Source organism: Erigeron canadensis, chromosome 6 (assembly GCF_010389155.1).
Source record: "Erigeron canadensis isolate Cc75 chromosome 6, C_canadensis_v1, whole genome shotgun sequence".
In the NCBI taxonomy this organism is placed as follows: domain Eukaryota; kingdom Viridiplantae; phylum Streptophyta; class Magnoliopsida; order Asterales; family Asteraceae; genus Erigeron; species Erigeron canadensis.
In genome coordinates, this window is record NC_057766.1 from 7753894 (window position 1) to 7776202 (window position 22309).

The following is a 22309-nucleotide window of genomic DNA, read 5'->3' on the forward strand; positions in this document are numbered from 1 at the left end:
CAAACCCATACTTTTCCTTTTTACAATCATATCGAGAGATCTTGGCACCTTAAAAGGTTGGTTAAATTGGCTCGTTAGAAGACCGCAGCTCATAGGAGTTTCCCAGTAACACCATCTACTCCAGATTGGTATTTGCTGCAATATCCAAGTTACATTATAGCATGTAAAATGATGCTAACTAGAGAAGTAGAGATGCTTAAGAAAACCATCTTACATACAAATGGGTCGATATGGTGTAGCTTTAACGGGTCAAATGAATTAATATAAAAGACTCACTCATCCGATATGTATTCAATTAAATAAAATAACATCAATCACCTTATTAATAAAAGTTCACAATTTTATTGGTCATTCATATATACATATTTTTGATCATACATATTTTCTAAAAAAAGGATAGGAAGTGTTTAAGGTTTGGCCCAACCCCCCACTGACCACACTCTCTTTTGAGCCACATTAAAACACAACATGTTGACCCAAACCCATTGTCTTAATACCCAACCCACCCATTTTGCCACTTCTAATTAGATTAAAAAGAGAATGACAAAAAAAAAAAAAAAATCACATACCGGTCTAGGGATGATAAAACCTGAAAACAAGTTCCAAAGGCAAAGAAAAAAGTAGACTAAAACAGCTGAAATTTGGGGACTTCTTGTGAGTGACAAAACTATCATGCCAACCATGGTAAAGTAGATGTTACTCGTCAACATATAGAAGTAGAACCCCAAAACTTTTGTTGTTTTCCACTTGAAACCGATTAGTGGGTACAAAATGAAGACATAGATAATAGTTTGAATTGCAATATAGATAGATTCTATGGACACCTGAAACAAATGAACACCCTAATTATAGTATGTGCTTTTGAAATTGTAAACTTCAATAGTTTGTGTAAACACACCCCACATCCACTAAAACTACAATAGTTTCCATTATGGAGCGTGTCAAGAAAAATGAAACAACTCTTTACAAGTTACGGTTATCTAAGTAGCCTTTGGTAAAAAATTCTCAAACTTGAAGCCTATTTTACAAAAAAGAAAGAAAAGATATCATCGTAGTTTGCAATATTGCACAAAAGCCACAGGTAAAATGAACTTCGATTATAAATGCACATTCACAGTTTGTTCAAAATCATTCATTCTTGCGAACCGTTTTTGTGAGGATAGAAGACCAAGAATAATGATTTGAAAAGAAGTAACTCAGGTATCCAATTTTGCTCCAAATGCGATTTATGGTAACAAATTTCATTTGAAAAGAAGTAACTGTATAAATCATTTCCCTCTTTTTAGCTAGTAATTACCACCCTATTTTAGGAATGATTGCCATGATACTGTTCAGTAGTTATTCTAACTTATTACACATGATGATGATTTCTAAGTATATTGCAAACTATCCACACTAGAAAATTAATGTCCCTTATAACTTTCAGTCAAATGTTGATTACCGGTTCAAAATTTTTAAAAGGTATATTGGAAAGTCCTCGCCAATGAGGTGTGGCATGGGAGTTTTCTTTAACATTTAGCTAGTTTCCTCCAAAACGGTAGTGGGACTTCCACCGCCAGTCATGCCTTCGGATTTAATGTGCTGCTGACGTGGTCGATTTCTACCAGACAGTGAAGAGGCATGCCGCTGAGTCCAATCACTACTACTGTTCAAAAAAAAAAATAACTAAATACTTAATTACATTACATACCATATAATAAAAACAAATATTGTAATAAAACAACTAGCTTGTTGACCCTCTTTCAATCCGGACATTTTAACTAAATCTTTTAAAAGCAAAAAAAACCTTAAAAAATGTATATAATTTTTCTTATTGGCATGTTTTAACTCGGCTTAGAGATATTAAAATTGATTAACACAATAAATTATATATATATATATATTAGTACCTTTTGCATTAATAAGACACAAAAAGCCATTTCATAATATTATATAAAAAAATATATTTTGTTTCTAATAAAAATTAAATCCGTAGACATCATAAAAAATAAAATATTTTAAAAACATTTTTTAGACTATTTTCTTTAAAAAATATTATTAATTAAATATGACATCTTAAATAATATAAAAACACTTTGAAAAAGTTTATAGACATAGCACATCATAACTGTTTCTAAAAATAGTTTAAAAAGACAATCCTTATAATCCTTCTTTATTATATACTAGATTATAACCCTGCGTAATACGCGTGGAATATATATATATATATATATAATTAATGACATGTTAAACTGGGTAAAAATTGAATCACTAAAAAAATGTCAAGTTAGATTAATGGTCGTTGAGATTCCGGTTAACGGTGACCAACCGGTTGGAAAATGGATATATCATGTATTAGAGTTCTCGCTAAGTAATGTTTCTGTTTGATTGGATGTCTTTCATGCATCCGGATATGTCTGTATTGTCATCGTGTTTGAGATTTAACGTTTTGCTTGAATAATTTAATTATTTACAAAATTTACTAACCAATTTAATTATCAATCTATACATCACATATTGTGCTAATCTAACTTAAAATTATGCATAATATTTTACGATTTTCATACAACTATTTTTTTGATACATAATTGTGATAGCTTATTATAGATTTGGTATTTTTTTTCCAGTTCTTCGTTAACTCGAAAATTGTTGAGTAATTATTGAAAAGTTATGTCAATATGTGTATCGTATCGATTAAAATGAAAATCTTATTAAAAAAAAAGTCAATAATTGACTTTAAAGATGAAAAATGATATAAAATTTTAAAAATATTAGTTTCATAATTATATGATTAAATAACATTAATAAATAATGTCTACAAATTTATATAAGAAAATAATAATTATTTAATTATTAAATTAAAATTAAATCTAAAAAAAGTAAAAAAGGTATATGACATCATCGTTTTGATCTAATGGATATAATTAAAAGTTGAACTTTATTCAAGGGTCCAAACTTCTTTATTTTGGAATTAAGGTTTCTCTTTTATATATATTTAGAGATAATATAAAAATAATCCATATGGAGCCTACAAATTTCATGATTTACTTATACTATAACATCACATGATTTCAACTATATAGCCACAATCGTAAAATGTATTTCAAACCAGCATCAAGATATTCTTAACATCATATGCAAGTTGCCATTGCTATGAAGAATTCATGATATTTGTTATTACAGGGTATTTGTTTATCCCTTTGTATTCTTAAGCAGGAGCGGAGCCAGGATTTCGAGTTGGCAGGTGTCGAGTGACGACATATGTACTCCTAACATTTTTAACGAAATTGGTTTGTGTGGTTGAAAAATGTTACATTTTTTGTCTTTTCAACCTACACATCTACGTGCCCGGGTACATTTATCAATATACTTGTGATAATAGTAGTTAACCTGTGACTCATATGTTAGAATCGTTTTGTGAAATTTCCAATCGAGACTAATAACATAAAGGTTATATAATGCAAAGTGGCTTTTTCGGTCCCTATGATATCAACATAGTGGCGATCTCAGTCCACATAGACAGATCCATCTATTTTCTACCATTAAGGATATCATATGAGGGGCAATATTGTCTTTTCTGCACTCACAATCATCACCATCATCATCATTCATAAATAATTAAAACACATCTTCTATCATCCAGTTATCACCATCACCATCATCATCATCATCATCATCATCATCATCATCATCATCATCATCATCATCATCATCCATGAGACTGCCACTCACAATCATCGACAACATATTTATCCCAGTCACATTCGAAGTAGATTTGTATATATACAAGCGGTGATGGTGGATGATGATAGAAACAGGCAGCGGTGATTGGTAATGATAGAGATGGGCGACGAAGGTTGGTGTTGGTAGCTCCAGTGTGTGTGTGGATAATGACGATGATGATGAAGTAGATCAAGAAACAGATCTAATTGGTTCACCACCGTTATGTTCACCGTTTTGATTCGCCATCGCCATCACCTTTCAAATCCACCGCAACGGCCACCTTCAGATCTTCCACAACGCATTATTGATACCCAAATAACCCTCTTTCAAACTATATATATAGGTTTTCATATCTTAGTCGGGTCTTCTTGGCGGATCTTTGTAGCATGATTTTCTTGGCTGGATCTTCGTTACCAGTTTTTGTTTATTGGACTTTGTTTACAAGGAGAGGTGGATATTTGGAGATTGATGTATTAATTTTGGTGGTTTGTGGTAGTTTAAAAATTTTAATGATGACGGTGATAGGAGGGATGTGAAGACATTAGAATTTGGGAAAGATGATAGGAGGTGGTTTGTGGTATTGTTGATTTTGAAGTCTAAAATCAAAATTGGATTTTTGGTTAAATTTTTTTTTTTTTTACTTTTAAATTTTACATAATAAAACAAAAATTTTGTTGCAAGAGTAGTCCATTCTTGTATAAATGATTATTTTACCCCTTATGTGTCTCTCGCATGATACACTTAAGCCTCTCCTTAAGCGGGTGTTCGACCGATCGTCGACACCTCTTCCACGTGGACTCCATAAGGAGCAAGCTCGTCAACGGGTTCATCCTTCAAGCCGTTTCGTTCCATCGATGGGGCTTGACGAAGAGAGGGGGGGGGAGGGAAGAGGTGGGTCAGGCTTCAATAAAATAATTGTTTTATTTTGTTTATTTATGTGTATATATATATATATAGTGTATCGATATATATATGTATATGTATATACATAGTTACAGGTATTCTATTTAATGAAGAAGACAATGACAAATAAAATATTTATATTTAATATAATTTTTATTTTAGCCCCTAGGCTTGTAGTTGTTTATTAAAAAGGATTATTTTTAAACTTATATACTTTTTTGTTTAAACTTCATATGATGTTTTATATTTATAATATATATATATATATATATATTAAAAAATAGTTTTACTTAATTTTGGGATATATATTGAAAGGACTGGATAAACCGAAAACGCAAAAAAAAAAATTTTTTTTTACCCCCACTGCGCCGAAGTGGGAGAAAACTCAACCGAGTGCCGAGAGTTCCCACTGCGCGGCAGTGAGCAAAACCACCCCCACTACGCCGCAGTGGTCATCAGATAGCAACCCTAAACACATTTCAACACTTGATCAAACTTACAACCTTCAAATTTCAAAACGAACTTCTTAAAACACATTTCAGAGATTACCAACAACAATATAGATAAATTTTAAACATAATTACAACATCAACTTGTTTAAAATCTCATGAACACCATCAATGGGTCATTTACCCATTTTGACACCATTTTCGCCCAAAATGCAACTATACAAACTTCCCAAAAGCTTTGCATTTGATCTTTTACAGAAATTTAACAAAAGTATGACCATCAACTGAATGTACCAAGAGCCATGAGGAGAGGGATTTCTAAGCCTCTAAACCAAAAGATTGTCATTCATCCATGAATAACCTAATACCTTCAAGTCTTGCAAAATCTTTACTTCTAATACTTCAAGCTTCAACCAACAACTAGTTCCTTCTTCCGGAACAACCTATAAAATGGTAAACAACTAAAACATAAGGAAAGGCTTAGTGAATATACTTGCATACATTTACGAATACGAAGGAGGGCAAAGTACAAGGACTATCACATGTAACCTATGACACCGTCATGCCACATTAACATGCTCACCTTGCACACTAACATGCTATACATGGATCCATATAAGCTAAACAATCATATCAATCACAACTATCGGGATTCTTAGGCCCCGGAGGTTCTTAGACCTCATATCATATCAACTATCGGGATTCTTAGGCCCCGGAGGTTCTTAGGCCTCATAATCGCAATGCCCCACATGGGCTTATGTCGCATCAATTACCACACGTGGATAAACAAACATCAACATGATGTGGTCAAATACCACACATGGATAAACAAACTTCAACATGATGTGGTCAATTGATCCAACATATACATAAAGGTATGCAAATATACTCACCTCCTACGCAACAAGGACAATAACGCTAAAACGATAATGCACAAACAAGCTTCAACCTATGATCATAACATAAAAGTGCATAAGCTTATATTCATAACTTGACTAGCTCAACCTAGCCATTCTCAATCACTAGCCTTTTCTAAACCCAAATCCCAACCCATTTGTCATTGAGTTACTTTCATTCTCAACAATAACACTAGGTAGTTCAACCTACCATTTTCATCAATATTTCAATAACTAGTAAAATTCATATTTTCTCATTAACTAAAATTTTCACATGAACTTATCAATTTCATAATCAAACACAACACATAACTCAATGACAACTAGGTTATCTAAGAAATTGGGGAAAATTAACCATAATTCATATTCTAGCAAAAATCCCCAAATTGGTTCACTCCATGAACCCTAATTTCAAAAAAAAAACGAAAACTAAATTAGGGGAAATCAATACATCAACAATAGAAGACAATAGATTAGGGTTTTCAATTCACAATTTCTTCCCCTTTCTCTCAATTTTCGGCCACCACCACAAAACCCACAAACCCTAACTTTTGAATTCTTGAATGAAGATTATTTGATGGTGATGATTATTATGGATGTTCTTATTCTTGAATTAAAGAGAGAATTGCCTTGATTTTGAAAAGAACAAGAAGAATTGCATGAAGGAAATGATGGGGGAAGAAAAGAATAAGAGTGGAAGCAAGAGTCATAACCAAAATAGATGGTTGGCACTTCCTGGGGATGCCATGACCCATCTCTCCAATTGTGGGTATTTTACCCACTATCCGCTAAAGTTCCAACTAAATTAACCCCATATCTAAAAATAAATAGTAGGAAATTAATTTAATGTCAAAATTATAAAAAAGGATTAATTTCTTTTACCTTAAAATCTTTGGGGTGTTACATATATAAAATAAAATAAATAAAAGTTGTGGAAGAGGGGTTATAGGGAGTGATTGTGGAAGAAGTGGATGATGAGAGAGAAAAGCTAATGTGGCAGTGTGGAAGAGGTGGATGAACTTCTAGCTTAGGGAGAGGCCTTAATGATGAAAAAAGTAAGTAAGTAAGTAACTTCCAATGCCGTCTTCCACGGGTTTTGGGTCCCAATACCGTCTTAGACGGTGTATGGGGGAGGTTGAGATGTAGACAGCCTTACCCCTACCTAAGGTAGAGAGGCTGCTTCCATGTTCTACTATAGGTAGAAAAGGCCTTCCAGCCTTGCTGGGCATGAAGATCGAACCCTTGACCTTTGTCTCCAGAGGCAAGGGTTCCAACCACTGATTCAACCCAATGATGAAAAGTAAACCATTAATTAGTTTTGAACCAAGATGCAACTGGTGTGATACCACAAAGACCACTTTGCATACAAATTGTATGAAACTTGCAAATGGTTTAATACCACATGCACCAATATGTTAAAAATTGCAAGAGCCGTGATTAGTTAAAAATGAAAACCCTTTGAATCACACGTAACCTAATACACGTACATATATTGGCAGTCATATCATTCTCCAAATTCCTTTTACTCTTTGATGATATACAAACATTCAAAATCCGGATCCTCTTAAACCTAATTTCATAGACCGAAAAGATGCAACTCGTTCGTGACAATGTCGTTTTAGAAGTCAAAGGTACTGATACATTTAAAAATCTTGAGAAAATGCTGGAAGAGAATGGATACAGTCTATCCAACTGGCATGTGAAAAACGTGAAAATAATGCTTTTTGCTCTTCCTTTTTTGGTTGTCTTTTAATACGGTTTTTTCCGTCTATTGGTCTGTGAATTTTTTTGTCATTGTGAATCGATTATGCAATGAATATAATGACCTACCGTATTATGGTTTTTTGAGATATATACTGATCACTGAATGCTTTTCTGTGAACCTTTTGTTATTGTGATGACGATATCTTTCTAACTTTCTTTATACTCTCCTTAAGTAATAGTATTTTCTTTGTCATTATAACTACCAGTAACATCGAACTAATAATATCAAGAAGAAAACATATGGGCACTTAACAATTAAGATTAGTTTAAACTGTAAGGATGTAAAAAAAAATATATATATATACACACTAATGAAGATATGTAAATTTGAAAGGAAAAAAAAAGCGTTTTTAAGATAACAAAATGTAAACTTACACAATCTTGTATTGATAGTTTGTAAACTATGGAATGTAAGGCCCTCTTGTGAAGACAACGGCCGAAGGTTATGATACCGTCTAGAAGATGGGAATCGCTTGAACGATGGGCGCTTGTTTAAACGATAGAGTGCTTTTTTTGCATTTACAGATCGGAAAAATGGTGATGCTCACTCTTTAAAACTAAGAACCATAAAGAATACCATGCGATAACCAAGCAGAATGGCAAATATCGCACGCAGTCAAATCCCACCATTTTGTGATAACATCCTCCCCTGTCCATTTTGGGTCGCCTGGTTCTAGGCCGTCTAACACCGGTCCTAACATGTCATTCTTGTATGCTCCCTGCTTTCCAAACCCGTTAAAGTACCATGAGCATATATCAACATTTAAGATAGCAGAATTAATGGGCCGCATGCTTGCATACAAGGTGTAATATTGGGTACGTGTTAAAAGAGGTGCGTTGGGTCAGGACAGATCGTTAACTTAATGATCATCTTTGTACATGAAAATGTACGCGTTGGGTCAGGACAGATCGTTAACTTAATGATCATCTTTGTACATGAAAATGTACAATGTGGATCTATACGTTGATATATTCAAATTAACTCCGTCCAGGATGACCCAAAGACACCTGTTAATGCTCATCGCACGAGAGGCAGAGCAGCTCCATGCATGTTTCAAGAAAAACCCATTAGTCCTTGCCTGAAAACACGACTACGTATTAATGGAAAACCTGTTTGGCTTGGGGATCGATTGGAACAGGGTATTTGTGATTACAACTGTGCTACAGAGGAATTTGGGCAAGAAATAATTTGTGAATAAAGCTCTATAAACACAACCTATTGAATTGAATATAATCCCGTATACATTGTTAGGAATCATAGATGTTTGTGTTGAATTGTAGTTTTTTTATTTTAAAAGATGTGTTGAATTATAGCTGGTGATAAATGTAATTCTTAAATAAGGACCTAAATTTATTTAAGAGCCATTTCAAATCCTTTTTTAACCTAATAATAATTAATATATATTGGCAGCCCTCCCGATTCCTTTTACTGCTTGATATCATATACATTACAAATTCAAACACCGGATAATCAAAGATGCAGCTCTGGCGTAGAAACTTGGTTATAGAAGTCAATGGTTCGGAAACATTTAAGAGTATTGAGCAAATGCTCAAAGACAGGGGATATGATCTATCTGGCTGGCAGTGGCACAGCGATATTGAACCCAAGATCATCGATCCTAATTCACAATGGCCGGTCCGCTTTTCATCCGGAAAGACCATTGTTCTTGGAATATACAGCAACACCGTCTCTGGATTGATAAGCAAGATTGGTTCTCAAGTAAATGTTGCCCCTTATGAAGTACTGCTTTTCTTTGCTGGAATGCTTCTTCCACTCGACGACCTTCCCCTTACCCACTATAAGATTTCTCCGGGGCTAACCCTTGATGCTGCGCTTGTATTTCATGGAGATATGAAGGTCGAGACCATATCTGTAGAGACTATCCATTTGGATTTTCTTGTCGATTATAAAACCATCGGGCAAATAAAAGAGTTGGTTCAGAAGCAGACAGGGTTTTCCTACATGCAACCAGAGGCTTGTCAACGTCGAAGTTGGACAGGAGTTTGTTGACAATCATTATTTTCAATCCTACCATTTAAGGAACCGGGGGGTCGTTTCTTCGTTTTGTTGAGGATACATGGACGACGTCATCAAGGAATGAGATGAAAATTTATGTGAAGATTGTTGCCACTGGAGATATTATAGGGTTGGATGTTATAAGCTGTGACACTATTAGTAATGTGAAAAACATGATTAAACAGCAGCTGCTCTATTTTCCCTAAAAGCGGCTCGAGGACAATTTTACCCTTGCTCACTACTATATCTTGGATCAAGACACTCTCCGTCTTGTATGAATTTCTGAATGCCACGAAGACATCCCGCAACCCACCGAAACACCAGAAGCAATCCACCCTTCAACTTGTTTATATGCTTTTTTTCCTCTCCTTTTTGATGGTTTTTTGGTCTATCAATTGGTATGTGAAGCTTTTTGTCATTATGAATCTGATCTATGCAAGAGGGAATACATTTTTGAATAATATCTTTCTCTAAACTCTCTTTAAGTTTTAGTCAATTTTTGTCATTGAAATTACTAGCTAACATCAAATTAACAATAACAAGAAGAAAAACATATGAGATTCAGATTACTTTATACTGCAAGGATGTGAAAAAAATAAAGTACACTAATGAAGAGAATCAAAGATGTAAATGTAGAAGCAAAAAAACCATATTAAGATAACAAAATTTAGACTTACACAATCTTGAAATGATAGTGTGTAAACTACTATGGAATTGGGGAACTAAGGCCCTCTTGTGAAGACAAAGGCCTAAGATTATGGTATCGTCTAGAAGATGGGAATCGCTTGAACGATGGGCGCTTGTTTAAACGATAGAGTGTTCTTTTTGCATACATGGATCGGAAAAATGGTGATGCTCTCTCTTTAAAGCTAAGAACCATATAGAATACGATGCGATAACCAACCAGAATGGCAAATATCGCAGTCAAATCCCACCATTTTGAGTGATTCAAAGGTAGTCGGTACATTTTTGTGATAACATCTTCTCCTGTCAATTTTGGGTCGCCTGGTGCTAGGCCGTCGAACACCAGTCCTAACATGTCATTCTTGTACGCTCCCTGCATAACAAGTGTAATAATGGGCACATGTCCAAAGTGGTGCAGTGGGTCAGGTCAGCTGGATTATTAAATTAAGGGTTTGAACCGTAATATTTGAACGTATATTTCAATATGTATGCAGATGCACATTGTAGGTTTTATGTACAAAGATGATCATTAAGCTTTCAAATTTTGTACAAAAATAGTCATTATGTGACCGGATAACCTCATCAACTGGTAATTTCATTTGTCACAAAATATAGCAAAAAGTGTAAATGGTTTGCCTTTGGTAACAGTAATGCTTTTACCTGTAGTGACCATGATCCATAGTTTATGTATGAAATTGGATACCGCCAAAAAGGTTTTGGAAGATCAGGTAGTAGCCGAAAGAAACCAGAGGTCATCATCATGATCCCCTGTAACATAATGTGCATTATAAGTCAGATATCGCATTAGCGTTTTATTAATAGCAAGTGTTCATATTTAGAATTCACTTCTTACTATGATTCCGGCCCCAGTTACAATCCCCATCAAGAAATTGGGAACTAGTGATGCAACAACCATCATGCAACTTTCAACCACTGCTATTGAGGCAAAGAGATTGAGACAATAGTAGACGTATCTAGAGAACCCATGTCGATATTTCACCATGTTCCATGTTATAGTCCCGGTGATTAATGAAATCGCAAACATAAATGGTATAGAGGAAAGGAGGTTGGATAGTATGAACACAGCAGCCCCATAGTACCCATTGAGCCTTTCTCTTGTAAAAATCTGCATCCAAAAACATCAATTTATCATTGACCCATTCATTTGTATGTAGTTTGAATTGTCAAAAGATCTGAACATTGCATATAATGAAATAGCTACCTTCATATCTTCAATGAAAGATGGGAAGCTTCCAATGGACATGAAAACCATGAACCCTGTTATAAAACCACCACAAGCACCTCGTGCTAGGATCGCGGTGTACCCTGTACCAACATCATAAAAGATTGTACCAACGCATATGGACACAATGGAGTAGATAATTAACCGTAGCCAGTAATATCCAATGTCTCTTGACATGTTTATGAAAGATCTCCGAGTCAGTGTGGTGAGTTGCTTCCACCAGCCTGCTTGACTTGGTTTAATCGTGCTCATCTGAGGCCCACTCTGTATTTAACTAACCAGTTAAGTGGAAAATTTTAAGCTGTTAAGTTTTTCAAAGAAATTTGATTTTGGAAAAACTTACTAATGCTGACAGTTCTTTCATTTTTGATTGTACTCTCTTGGCGTATTTTGACCATTTATATTTCTCGGCTAGTGTTGCTTTGATCTCAGATGTTGAAAACTTGATATAAGCGTCTGGTCCTTTTGGTTCTTCCTAAACAACAAATATCAGTCTTCTAAAAATTCAAGAATTGTGTTCAACAAATAATTACACAGAAAAATTAAACCTACATAATGTCTTTGTGATCCTTTTAAAGTGGCTGTTACGACATCAAAATCTGAATTGATACAGCGGAGAAAATGATCTGATGGATTTCTCTTGGTCGGACATGGAAACCCCGTGTCTGCAAAGAACTTTAAAAAACCAATAATCGAATGAGTACAAGGTTAAAAAAAATGATAGGGTGAGATATGAATCCATGTATCACGCACCGTAATAGCATCTCTTGCTTCTCCAAAGTACACAGTTTCTCCTCCAGATAAAAGAAAAAGATCATCAAACAAGGCAAAAACTTCACTACTAGGTTGGTGAATTGATGAAACCACGGTTCTTCCATCACGGGCAATACTTTTTAGAGCTTGAACTACAAAAAAGGCTGATGCACTATCAAGGCCACTCGTTGGTTCGTCAAGAAACAAGAGGCGTGGGCGTACAAGGATTTCAAGAGCAATGCTTAATCTCTTCTTTTCCCCGCCGCTAAGGCCTCTTAGATGCCAATTTCCAATCAATGTATCACCACAATCCTCCAAACCCATCTCCATTATGGTTGCCTCAACTATATCCTTCACTTCTTCGTTTGTCAATGTACTTGGAAGCCTCAAATAAGCAGAGTACGTGATAGTTTCTCGAACTGTTAGTGTCCCCATTAGTACATCTTCTTGTGTTACATAAGCCTGCCGTTTTTGACAATTAATATCGAGAAACCAAACTAATTTTCATGTACACATATTGGAGGTCAAACAAATGTTAGCAATTTTCCTCAAGATAAAGAAAACTATTTCCTTCTTCGATACGACGTTAACTTTTACATTTGGATACAGACAGAAAATACCGGCATTTCTTGTATGAACTATTTGGCAACAAACTAATCATCTTTTAGAGAAGGGGAATGGGCTAATTGGTGTGCTTAAAAATGGGCCTATAAAAATATGATAAATAAACATGCCAAGATCAATGGAACTGATGATGAGAGGAAACTTTGCAATACATGTACAAACATTTGATTAATTAGTTTTTAAGTCCATTTAAAGGTTGATATCGCTTTCTGTGTGGCCTTTGACCACTAATATCAGGATCTTTCTCCCAAGTCCCAACCAAAATAAAAATTAGTCGTGGCCGGGTTGAGGGCTCCAAAATAAACATTAGTCGTGTAGTATAATCCGTTTCAAAAACAATCATTACCCATTTTGCTACATTTGACCAATACAAAAAGGTCAACAACAGTGTTGATGTTACCTAGATTATGAAGTTTGACCAATTATTTGACCTGACCCAAATAACATATATACGAATAGATGAAAACTTATAGCATATGAATATATATATATATATGGGAAAGATAATTTGAGACCAACTAAAAAAAGTCCAAAAAATGACCATTGATTTTCGTAAGTTACACACCACCATCATGATCTACTATGATATACAAGACTTTTTTGTAAAAACACTAAGACTTTCAAGCGACGGGCCCACATAAAAATCATGTGTAAGTTAACTTACACAGTTACACATGTGTAAGTAACTTACACATGATTTTTCTATGGATCCATCGCCGGAAAGTCTTAGTGTTTTTACAAAAAAGTCTTGTATATCGTAGTAGATCATGATGGTGTACAAAAATCAATGGTCCTAGTTGGTCCTAAAACAAGAGGTGGTCTCAAATTATCTCACCGGGGAAAGATAATTTCAGACCAACTAAAAAAAGTCCAAAAAAAGACCATTGATTTTCATAACTTACACACCACCATCATCATCTACTACGATATACAAGACTTTTTTGTAAAAACGCTAAGACTTTCCAGCGACGGACCCACAGAAAAATCATGTGTATTACACATGATTTTTCTGTGGGTCCGTCGCTGGAAAGTCTTAGCGTTTTTACAAAAAAGTCTTGTATATCGTAGTAGATGATGATGGTGTACAAAAATCAATGGTCCTAGTTGGTCCTAAAATAAGAGGTGGTCTCAAAATATCTCATATATATTAATTTAGAATCACTTACAACAGCACCATAGGTAAGTTTTTTCTTCTCGCCATTGAGCAGAATGTCTCCGGTCATTACAACGTTCTTTGATAATCTACCTATAAAAATGTGTGTGATGTACATTAGTAATTAATAAGTTGTATAATACTATTTATAGTACCAATTAAAATACAAATTTATTTCTAATACTAAAACTCTATCGTGCAAAAGTGCAAAAATAAAGGGGCCGGTAGTAAAGATTCAAGTGCCCAAAATGTATATATAGTTACCAGCTAAAGAATCAAGAAGGGTGGATTTGCCAGAACCAGACGGGCCCATAATGGCCATGATTCGACCTGGTTCCGCGTATCCACTAATCCCACGTAGCAATCTCTTGGTGTGTCCATGACCAAAATTTGGCAAAACCACAGTCAAATCTCGCCAAACCAAATTCGTTGCTCGTTCCCTCATACTCATGCTCTTTATTCCGCCTAGACTACTCACTTCTCCCTCGCCGTCATTGTTCGTAGCATCGTAGTCACGATAGTAGCCTCCAGTAGTACTGCTGCAGCTGGCTGGTTCTATCTCCATTGGTGGATGGGTTGATCAGTTTTTGGAAAGTGAGCCCAAATGAGAATACTTATAAGAAATTTTTAATAGTCCTTTGGTTTCACATGGGCTTATCTGCTTTCGGTTTGGAATTTGAGTAGAAGGAATGCATTTGGTTGAAAGGAGAGGCCGGTGTGGGCGGCAATATTGCATTTATTTTGTGAGCTTTGAACCTAGCTATAGTAGCCTGCTCAGATATGGTTGGCTGTTATATGCATTTAAGGTTAACGGTTTTTTTGATAAACAAACCGGCCGGCCTATTAATCCCTACTTTTATGTTTTGTTTTTTTGGTTTATGCTTTAGTTGTTAAATTAAATGTACTGAAGTTGTATTTTGTTAAAATTTTAGGGGTTACGAGTAATATTTACGGAGTATTAGATAACGTTTTTTTATGCGTTTTAAATATTAAATAACAATAATATAATAAGTTATTCACAATACTCCTTAGTGCTAAAAAAAAGTAAGTAAATAACTCCCAATGCCGTTTACCCTTACCAAAGGTAGAGAGACTACTTTCATGTTCTACCATAGGTAGAAAAGGCTCTCCAGCCTTGCTGGGCATGAGGATCGAACCCTTGACCTCTGTCTCCAGAGGTAAGAGTTCCAACCACTGATCCAACCCAGTTGGTTTTTTTTATTTTTTTTATTTTTGGTATTATTGTAATTGTAAGGGTGAAAGGCATCGGTTTTTTTTTTTGTTAATATTTTTTGACACTCTAGTTTCTCTACCCCTTAGGCCATCTCCAATGGAGATGGCATGGCAACTTACTGAAAGATTAGCAAAGTGAAAGTCAATTTGTTTCCATTGAAGCATTCAGTTTGTTGATCAATTTATTAGGCCAAAATGCATATGGGCATATCGAAAGCAATCAAAAGAAGTGGGTCATAACAACTTTTCCACTAGAATTTGTTACTGTTTCATGGAATTCTTTTTAGTTTTTATAATTATTTTATTATTTTTAAAGATTTTGGTTAATATTGAATAGCATTTTAAAATTTTAAAAAATGTTTGAGAAATTTTGAAAAAATTTTATACGCTCCTCCTCTGCCAACTTTTCAAAATTTTTTGCCTTTTTCAACTCAAAACTCTAGAAATACACTATCATTCAACCATTTTAACAACCTTTAAACTTTAATTTTTATAAATAATGTGTCTTTTTAATGTATGGATTTGGTTTTTTATGTTTTGATTTTAGGAATGTTTTAAAATATGTGTGTTTTTAATAACGTGTTAATGTTTTATAATGTATTTGTAATTTTTATGTCATGTACTAGTATCTATTTAAATATGTTGGTGTGTTGGGTTGGAATCAAAATGAGTTCAATTTGTTGTTTCAAAAACAGTTTGATGTTTCAATTTATGTCAATTTGTTGTTTCAATTTATGTCATGTACAAAATTTATGATCATTTGGATTAAATTTTCTACCAAAATTTATCAAAAAGTGATTTTTTTTCCCCTACACACTTCACAACAAGTTTTATTTGATGAAAAGACATATGAGAGTATGGAAAAAATGAAAAAGAAGAGCTATAACCTTTTTCCCCTTTCGTTCTATAAAAGCCCTCAAAGACATATCATAAGTGTCAATATTTAATATTACATTGTAATCTCATTAAAGGCGAGGCCAATGAACAGTGCCACATGTCACGTGGCGTTGTTCTATTTGTCTCGTCTGTATCCCGCGTTTTTCCCAAATTTTGCCATATCGGATTCCGTTAAGGTTATTTTTTGTTCGGTTTTTCTTGGTTTCCTACATAGTTTTTTTTTGCTTTTGTGTTTTCTTTCTATTGGTCCACCTATACCCCGCGTTTTTTCGGATTTTGCTATATCGGATCCCGTTAAGGTTATTTTTCTTTCGGTTTTTGTTGGTTTATTACATAGTTTTTTTGCTATTGTGTTTTCTTTCTATTGGTTCATCGTATACCCCCCATCACTATTTAGATTTTGCCATTTTGGATCCCGTTTGGGGTTTTTTCTTGGTATTCATCATAGTTTTTTGGCTTTTGTGTTTTGAATTAATATATTGGAAACTTTTACACAATATTTAATTTTTCCTTTGTTATTTCTATTTTCGTTAAGGTTATTCATCTTTTGGTTTTTCTTGGTTTTTCGATACCTTTTTTTTGCTTATATGATCTCTTTTATTGGTTCATCATATACCCCACATCACTATTTAGATTCTGACATTACGGATCCCATTTTGAGTTTTTTCTTTCGGTTTTTTTTTTGGCATGGTTATTAATAGACACCATGCTTATTAAAACTTGACACGTCGCATCGGTTATAAAGTGATACATCGCACGTTTCCTATAGTTTAGATTTTGCCACATTGCATCCTGTTCGGATTTTGTTACGTCTTTTTCTTTTTTAGTTTTGTTTTTCCTTTTCGGATTTTTTTATTACGGGTTACTTCTTTTGTTTTTTTCACACTTTTTAATTGTCATTCAACCTTATTATGATACACCCCGTACCACTACTTGCATTTTGCTATATCGCATCCACCTGATATCTGAATTAATATATTAATAATTTTGTCATATCACATCCCGTTAAATAACGAACCGTTTCAACAAAGGAATTGCGGGGTCCAAAATTTTCTAGTTAATATTATAGTTTGTTATACTATAAACTAAATTATTGTCTCGCATAATACACGTGTAAATATATTTTTATATTTATATATATCAAAAAATACAATTTTCTTAAGTAATAATTAACGAATTAAAATATTCAACTTCACTTTATTAACATTTGTTTTTTTCACCTTGATAATTTCACAAAAAATTATTTTGTTGTTCATTAAGTCTTATAGATTCAATGCCAAAAGTTATTACTTATTTATGTCAACACAAATATCTCGATGTCATTCGGATTTTCATGTCATATCATAAAAAAATATCACACATGACACATTCTTTAGATGGTGTCAATGCATACAACCTTCTAAACCGAGTTGCAAGATTGTCACCATTAAGCCGATAATCACTCTAGAATTTTGTCTTATTTTCAATCTCAACTATTCTTTAATAACATCTTAAGCGGGCTAGCAAATCGAGTGTGTCTCAGAGAATGAGGAACATATATTTGCCCAAATATTATTACCATTTGTTTTATATAGGAACACAAACTCATAACCATGAATCACATGAATGATTTTAAACCTCACGGCATCAAGGTTTTGTACCATATGTCATATCCATTTGTACATATCAATGCTAAATTAAGAGCATCCGAAACACCAAAACCTAAACCACCCAGTTTTTCGAGTTCGACCCCCCTTCCCCCTTCCACGCAAAAAAAAGATGAAATTGTGATCTTTATCAATCGAATAAAGAAAAATAATATATCCTAAATACTTTGAATTGCCGAGTTGGAAACGATCATAGGCAACACATTAGTATTGAGTTTAGATTTTATTCTATAATAACTTTGCAAAATTTATGAAATATAACCATGGATGGAGTCCGACTCCAATTTTGGTACAATGTAAACTTTTCAAGGGCATATTTGTAATTTCGTTCCTACAAAATATAAATAAATAAAGAATACATACAAACGTTGACTTTTTTATCATAAGTCTTTTCTTTGAAAGTACATCACTAACATTAGTCTTAAGATAAACTTATCTATTGGTAGAGTAAAAATTTTGAGTTGTTTTGATTTTTAATATATAGAAAAAAAAAAGAGGTTGGAAAAATGGTTTTTTTTGTTTGGGTAAATGTACGATACATTGATAATATAGTATGTTGTATGTTAATACGCTATTTTTTTTCAAATTCTTTTATAACAGTAATCACAATAGTCACGCATATTTACAAGCTAAATTATATATCATTAATTTCGATAATTTATTTTATTTTGTTTCATAAAGCGTAACTTCTTAGTCACTGTAACACCCCAATATTTTTTTTTAAGGTAATAGAAAATTAACCTTTATTATAGTTTTAACATTAAATTAATTTTCTAGTAATTTGTTTTGAAAAAGGGGGTTAATTTAGTTGGGACTTTAGTGGTTAGTGGGTATAATACCCACTAAAAATTAAAAAGGACGTGGCTTATGATGAATGTGTCCAGCCATGTACTTAGTTTTGGTGATTCATAATACCACTAAAACCATTCTCAACCTTCATCTAACAAATTTTCCATCTCTTATCTAATTCATCAAAGATTGAAGTAAGAAATTCATTCTCTAAAACTCAATCAACTAATTCCATTGGTAAAGAAACAAATTGAGAGTTGATAGTGATTGGTGGTGGCCGAAATTTACAAGAAGAAAGGAAGGGGAAGTGAAAGATTTTATAATTTCTTGATTGTCCTTTGAGGTAAGGATTTTCCTATAATTGTTGAAATTATAAATTAGGGTTTTATGTTGAAATTACGGTTCATAGTCTTTGAATTGGGGTTTTTCTTAAGGAACCCTAATAAAATTTAAAAAGGGGGAATTAGGGGTTTGTGCAAAAAGTCAAGTTGATGATGAACCCATAGTAATAACTAAATATTTCAGGTGTTTGGCTAAATGATGCTATGAAATTCATATGAGAATTATTAATGAAAAACATTTGTGTAGCCAAACTCCATAGTAATAAAGGTTAGGAAGAATTTAGTTAAATGATTGTAAAATTGATGAGTTTGTAGAACTCATAGTTATATATATATTATGTATTGTGTAGGTGGTGAAGAGCAAGTTATTGAGCCTAGTAGTCATATATCAATAAATTGCTTAGCTCAAGGTGAGTGTATATATATATTATATGTATTTAGTATGCAAAATGAAGGTATAGATGAATAAACTCCTATGATTCAATTGTATGATGATATGTGTAATACTAGTAGATGAATGAATACCTACTAGCAAAGATTGATTTGATGTAAGACTAGTAGATGACGAGATACCTACTGGCATGTTTGATTTTATGAAAGACTAGTAGATGATGAGATACCTACTAGCATAAATCCTTGGCCAAGTAGAATTCACATGATCATGTTTGTTTGTTGTTGTATTTTGATTGTTGAATGAATTTGTAAGTGTTTGTATGTATCTTAAGGTGATGTAGTTATATGGATATATTGTTATAAATATATATGCATTCATTAAGCTTTAAAGCTTACTTTTTAGTTGTTTGATGTTTTATAGGAATAGGTAGTAGTAGCAAGAGCAAGGAACCGATGACGTGAAGTTAGAGTTCAAAGTCTTGAGGTTCGGAAGAATTGACAATTTGGGTAATTTGATAGTCAATCCCTTTTTGACCATTTGGCTCTTGATACAAACTTTGTTTTGGTGGAATAATCTATTTTGATGTAAACACTTGAAATTATGTAAAGTATCTAGTTGTTTGGTTTGTAAATGGTCATATACATATTTAGTGGTTTGATGGGTTAGGCGAATGACCCGTTTGGTCGTTTTAATGTATATTTCAATGGTTAAAGTTTTGAATCTATCAATTATGTTGTAATATATGATTTTACTCATTTTGGTGTTTTGGTTTAAAGAAATTGAAGCATGAAAAGTGAAATATGGATTTTTGGCTTAAATGAAGATGTTCAGGTCGGACCATAAAATTACGGCCCTGACCATATTTTACGGCCCTTGAAATTTTGGTTGTTTTCAAACAGGAAAGAAAAAAATCCAGGAGCGAATTACGGCCCATTTTTACGGCTAGTTATAATTTAAGCCATAATTTTACGGTTGTGTTTTTACAGCCAGTTGTAATTAAGCCGTAAATTTACAGCCCTCAACCATAAATTTACGGCCAGTACAAAAAAAAAAAAAATCTTATTTTTCTTAAATTGAGTCGAGTCGTTTCAGTCACCGCATGCTCCAAATTTGCAGATCAATGTTAAAGGTTGATGTTCCCAAAGTTGTCACTCACATAAGCTAAAGTCGGTCTTCTCAACGCTGTCGTTGATAATTTGACTAAACCGAACATAATATTCACTTTTCCCATATATATATATACACACACACACACACATATATATATACAATATTGTAGATACAGGGTGTTACGACATATTAATATTCAATTTAACTTTATTATGGTTTAAAATATAGCTTAGTATTTTTATCAATAGAAAATTGTTCTATATATTTTAAATATAACATCTCTTAATTATTCCAATTAAACTATGCTTTTTTTTTATATGATATTAACTATTAATTTATTGGATAAGATATTAGATAAATAGTATTATTTTATTATCTAAATATATATTAAAAAGAAACCGTAATTCATAATTGAAGAAGTATGAACCCTTAAATGAATTTTAACTTTTATTTAGAGGCATTAAATCAAATGATGATGTCATATATCTTATTTAACTTTTTTAGACTTAATTTCATTTTTTAAATTTAAGTTATTATTATTTCCTTATTTAAGTTTATAGACATTAATAATTAATGTTTTAAATGATATAATTATGAAAACTAATATTTTTATATTTTACATCATTTTTTATCTTTAAAATTAACTTTTAATGTTATTACAATAAAAATTTTCTTTTTAATGTAATACGTTTCTATTAAGTTATATTTTTGTATAGGAATTCTATCATATAACAAATACAACTTGGTTATAAGGATTTTTGTATATGATTTTTTTTATCATATAACGTTTTTATAATGTTTTGAAAACTTGACCGGAGTCAAACCGGCCTTCTCAATAAAAAAAAAAACTAAAAGATAAATATGAAGTCTATAGTAAGCTATCACAGTTATATATTAGAAAAATAATTGTATGAAAATTGCAATGATATTATGCATAATTTTAAATTAAATTAACACAACATGCGATATATAGATTGATAATTAAATTGCTTAGCAATTTTAGTGTATAACTAAATTATTCGAGCAAAACGTTAAAACACAAGTGCAATGATAATACAAACATATCCGGATGAATGAAAGACATCCAAAGAAACGAAAACCTTACTTAGCGAGACTTTTAATAGATGATGTATCCATTTTTCAAAACTGTGGTTAAATAACGCACAAATATATATGAGAAACAATGACTAAGGTTTGTTATAAAAGCGAACTTCATGCCTAAAAGCCAACTGTGTGGTCACTGTTAACCGAAATCTAATCGAAGACTAATGTAACTTCATGTTTTCTAGTGGTTTAATTCTTACATGGTTAAATATTTGTCAACTTATGATATTATAAAAAGTTAACATGTCATTATTTAAATATGTTTCCCGCGTATTACGCGGGTATTAATCTAGTTAGGATATATATTAACTATTAATACATATTGAATATATAATATTAACTACAGTATTATTTTATTATATATATATATATATTAGTTATATATATATTAGTTTTGATTTCTTGATTAAAATTATTGGATAAAAAGTGTAAATTTGTGATGGAAAAAAAAAGTGTAAATTAAATTTAAAGAGGTATTTTTTTGTATAATCATAAAAAATATATAAATATTAATATGGTCATTAGAAAAGATGAAATAATTAAATTTGATCTAATGACTTTAAATCAAAGATAGAATCATCTAAGGGTTCTTGCTTGTTTAGGAATG

General features: G+C 32.7%; 1 protein-coding gene across 1 annotated transcript; it reads right to left on the reverse strand.

Moving 5' to 3' along the window:
- Positions 1 to 10316: 10316 nt before the first annotated feature.
- On the reverse strand, positions 10317 to 14891 carry LOC122604006 (ABC transporter G family member 15-like). The gene is made up of 9 exons (XM_043776886.1): positions 14453 to 14891; positions 14202 to 14281; positions 12412 to 12873; positions 12211 to 12333; positions 12002 to 12133; positions 11638 to 11922; positions 11269 to 11541; positions 11076 to 11183; positions 10317 to 10788 (listed from the first exon to the last, which is right to left on the reverse strand). The coding sequence occupies exons 1-9, from the start codon at positions 14751 to 14753 to the stop codon at positions 10438 to 10440; spliced, it is 2115 nt and encodes a 704-aa protein (XP_043632821.1). The 5' UTR covers positions 14754 to 14891; the 3' UTR covers positions 10317 to 10437.
- Positions 14892 to 22309: the final 7418 nt, after the last annotated feature.

What these genes read in the sequence shown, in the direction of transcription:
- LOC122604006 (XM_043776886.1), bottom strand. Translation starts at nt 14,753, where the DNA reads ATGGAGATAGAACCAGCCAGCTGCAGCAGTACTACTGGAGGCTACTAT. An exon ending in CCTTCTTGATTCTTTAGCTG is followed by an intron (nt 14,282 to 14,452) that starts GTAACTATATAT and finishes ACATTTTTATAG; the next exon opens with GTAGATTATCAAAGAACGTT. An exon ending in TGAAAGAACTGTCAGCATTA is followed by an intron (nt 11,923 to 12,001) that starts GTAAGTTTTTCC and finishes AGTTAAATACAG; the next exon opens with AGTGGGCCTCAGATGAGCAC.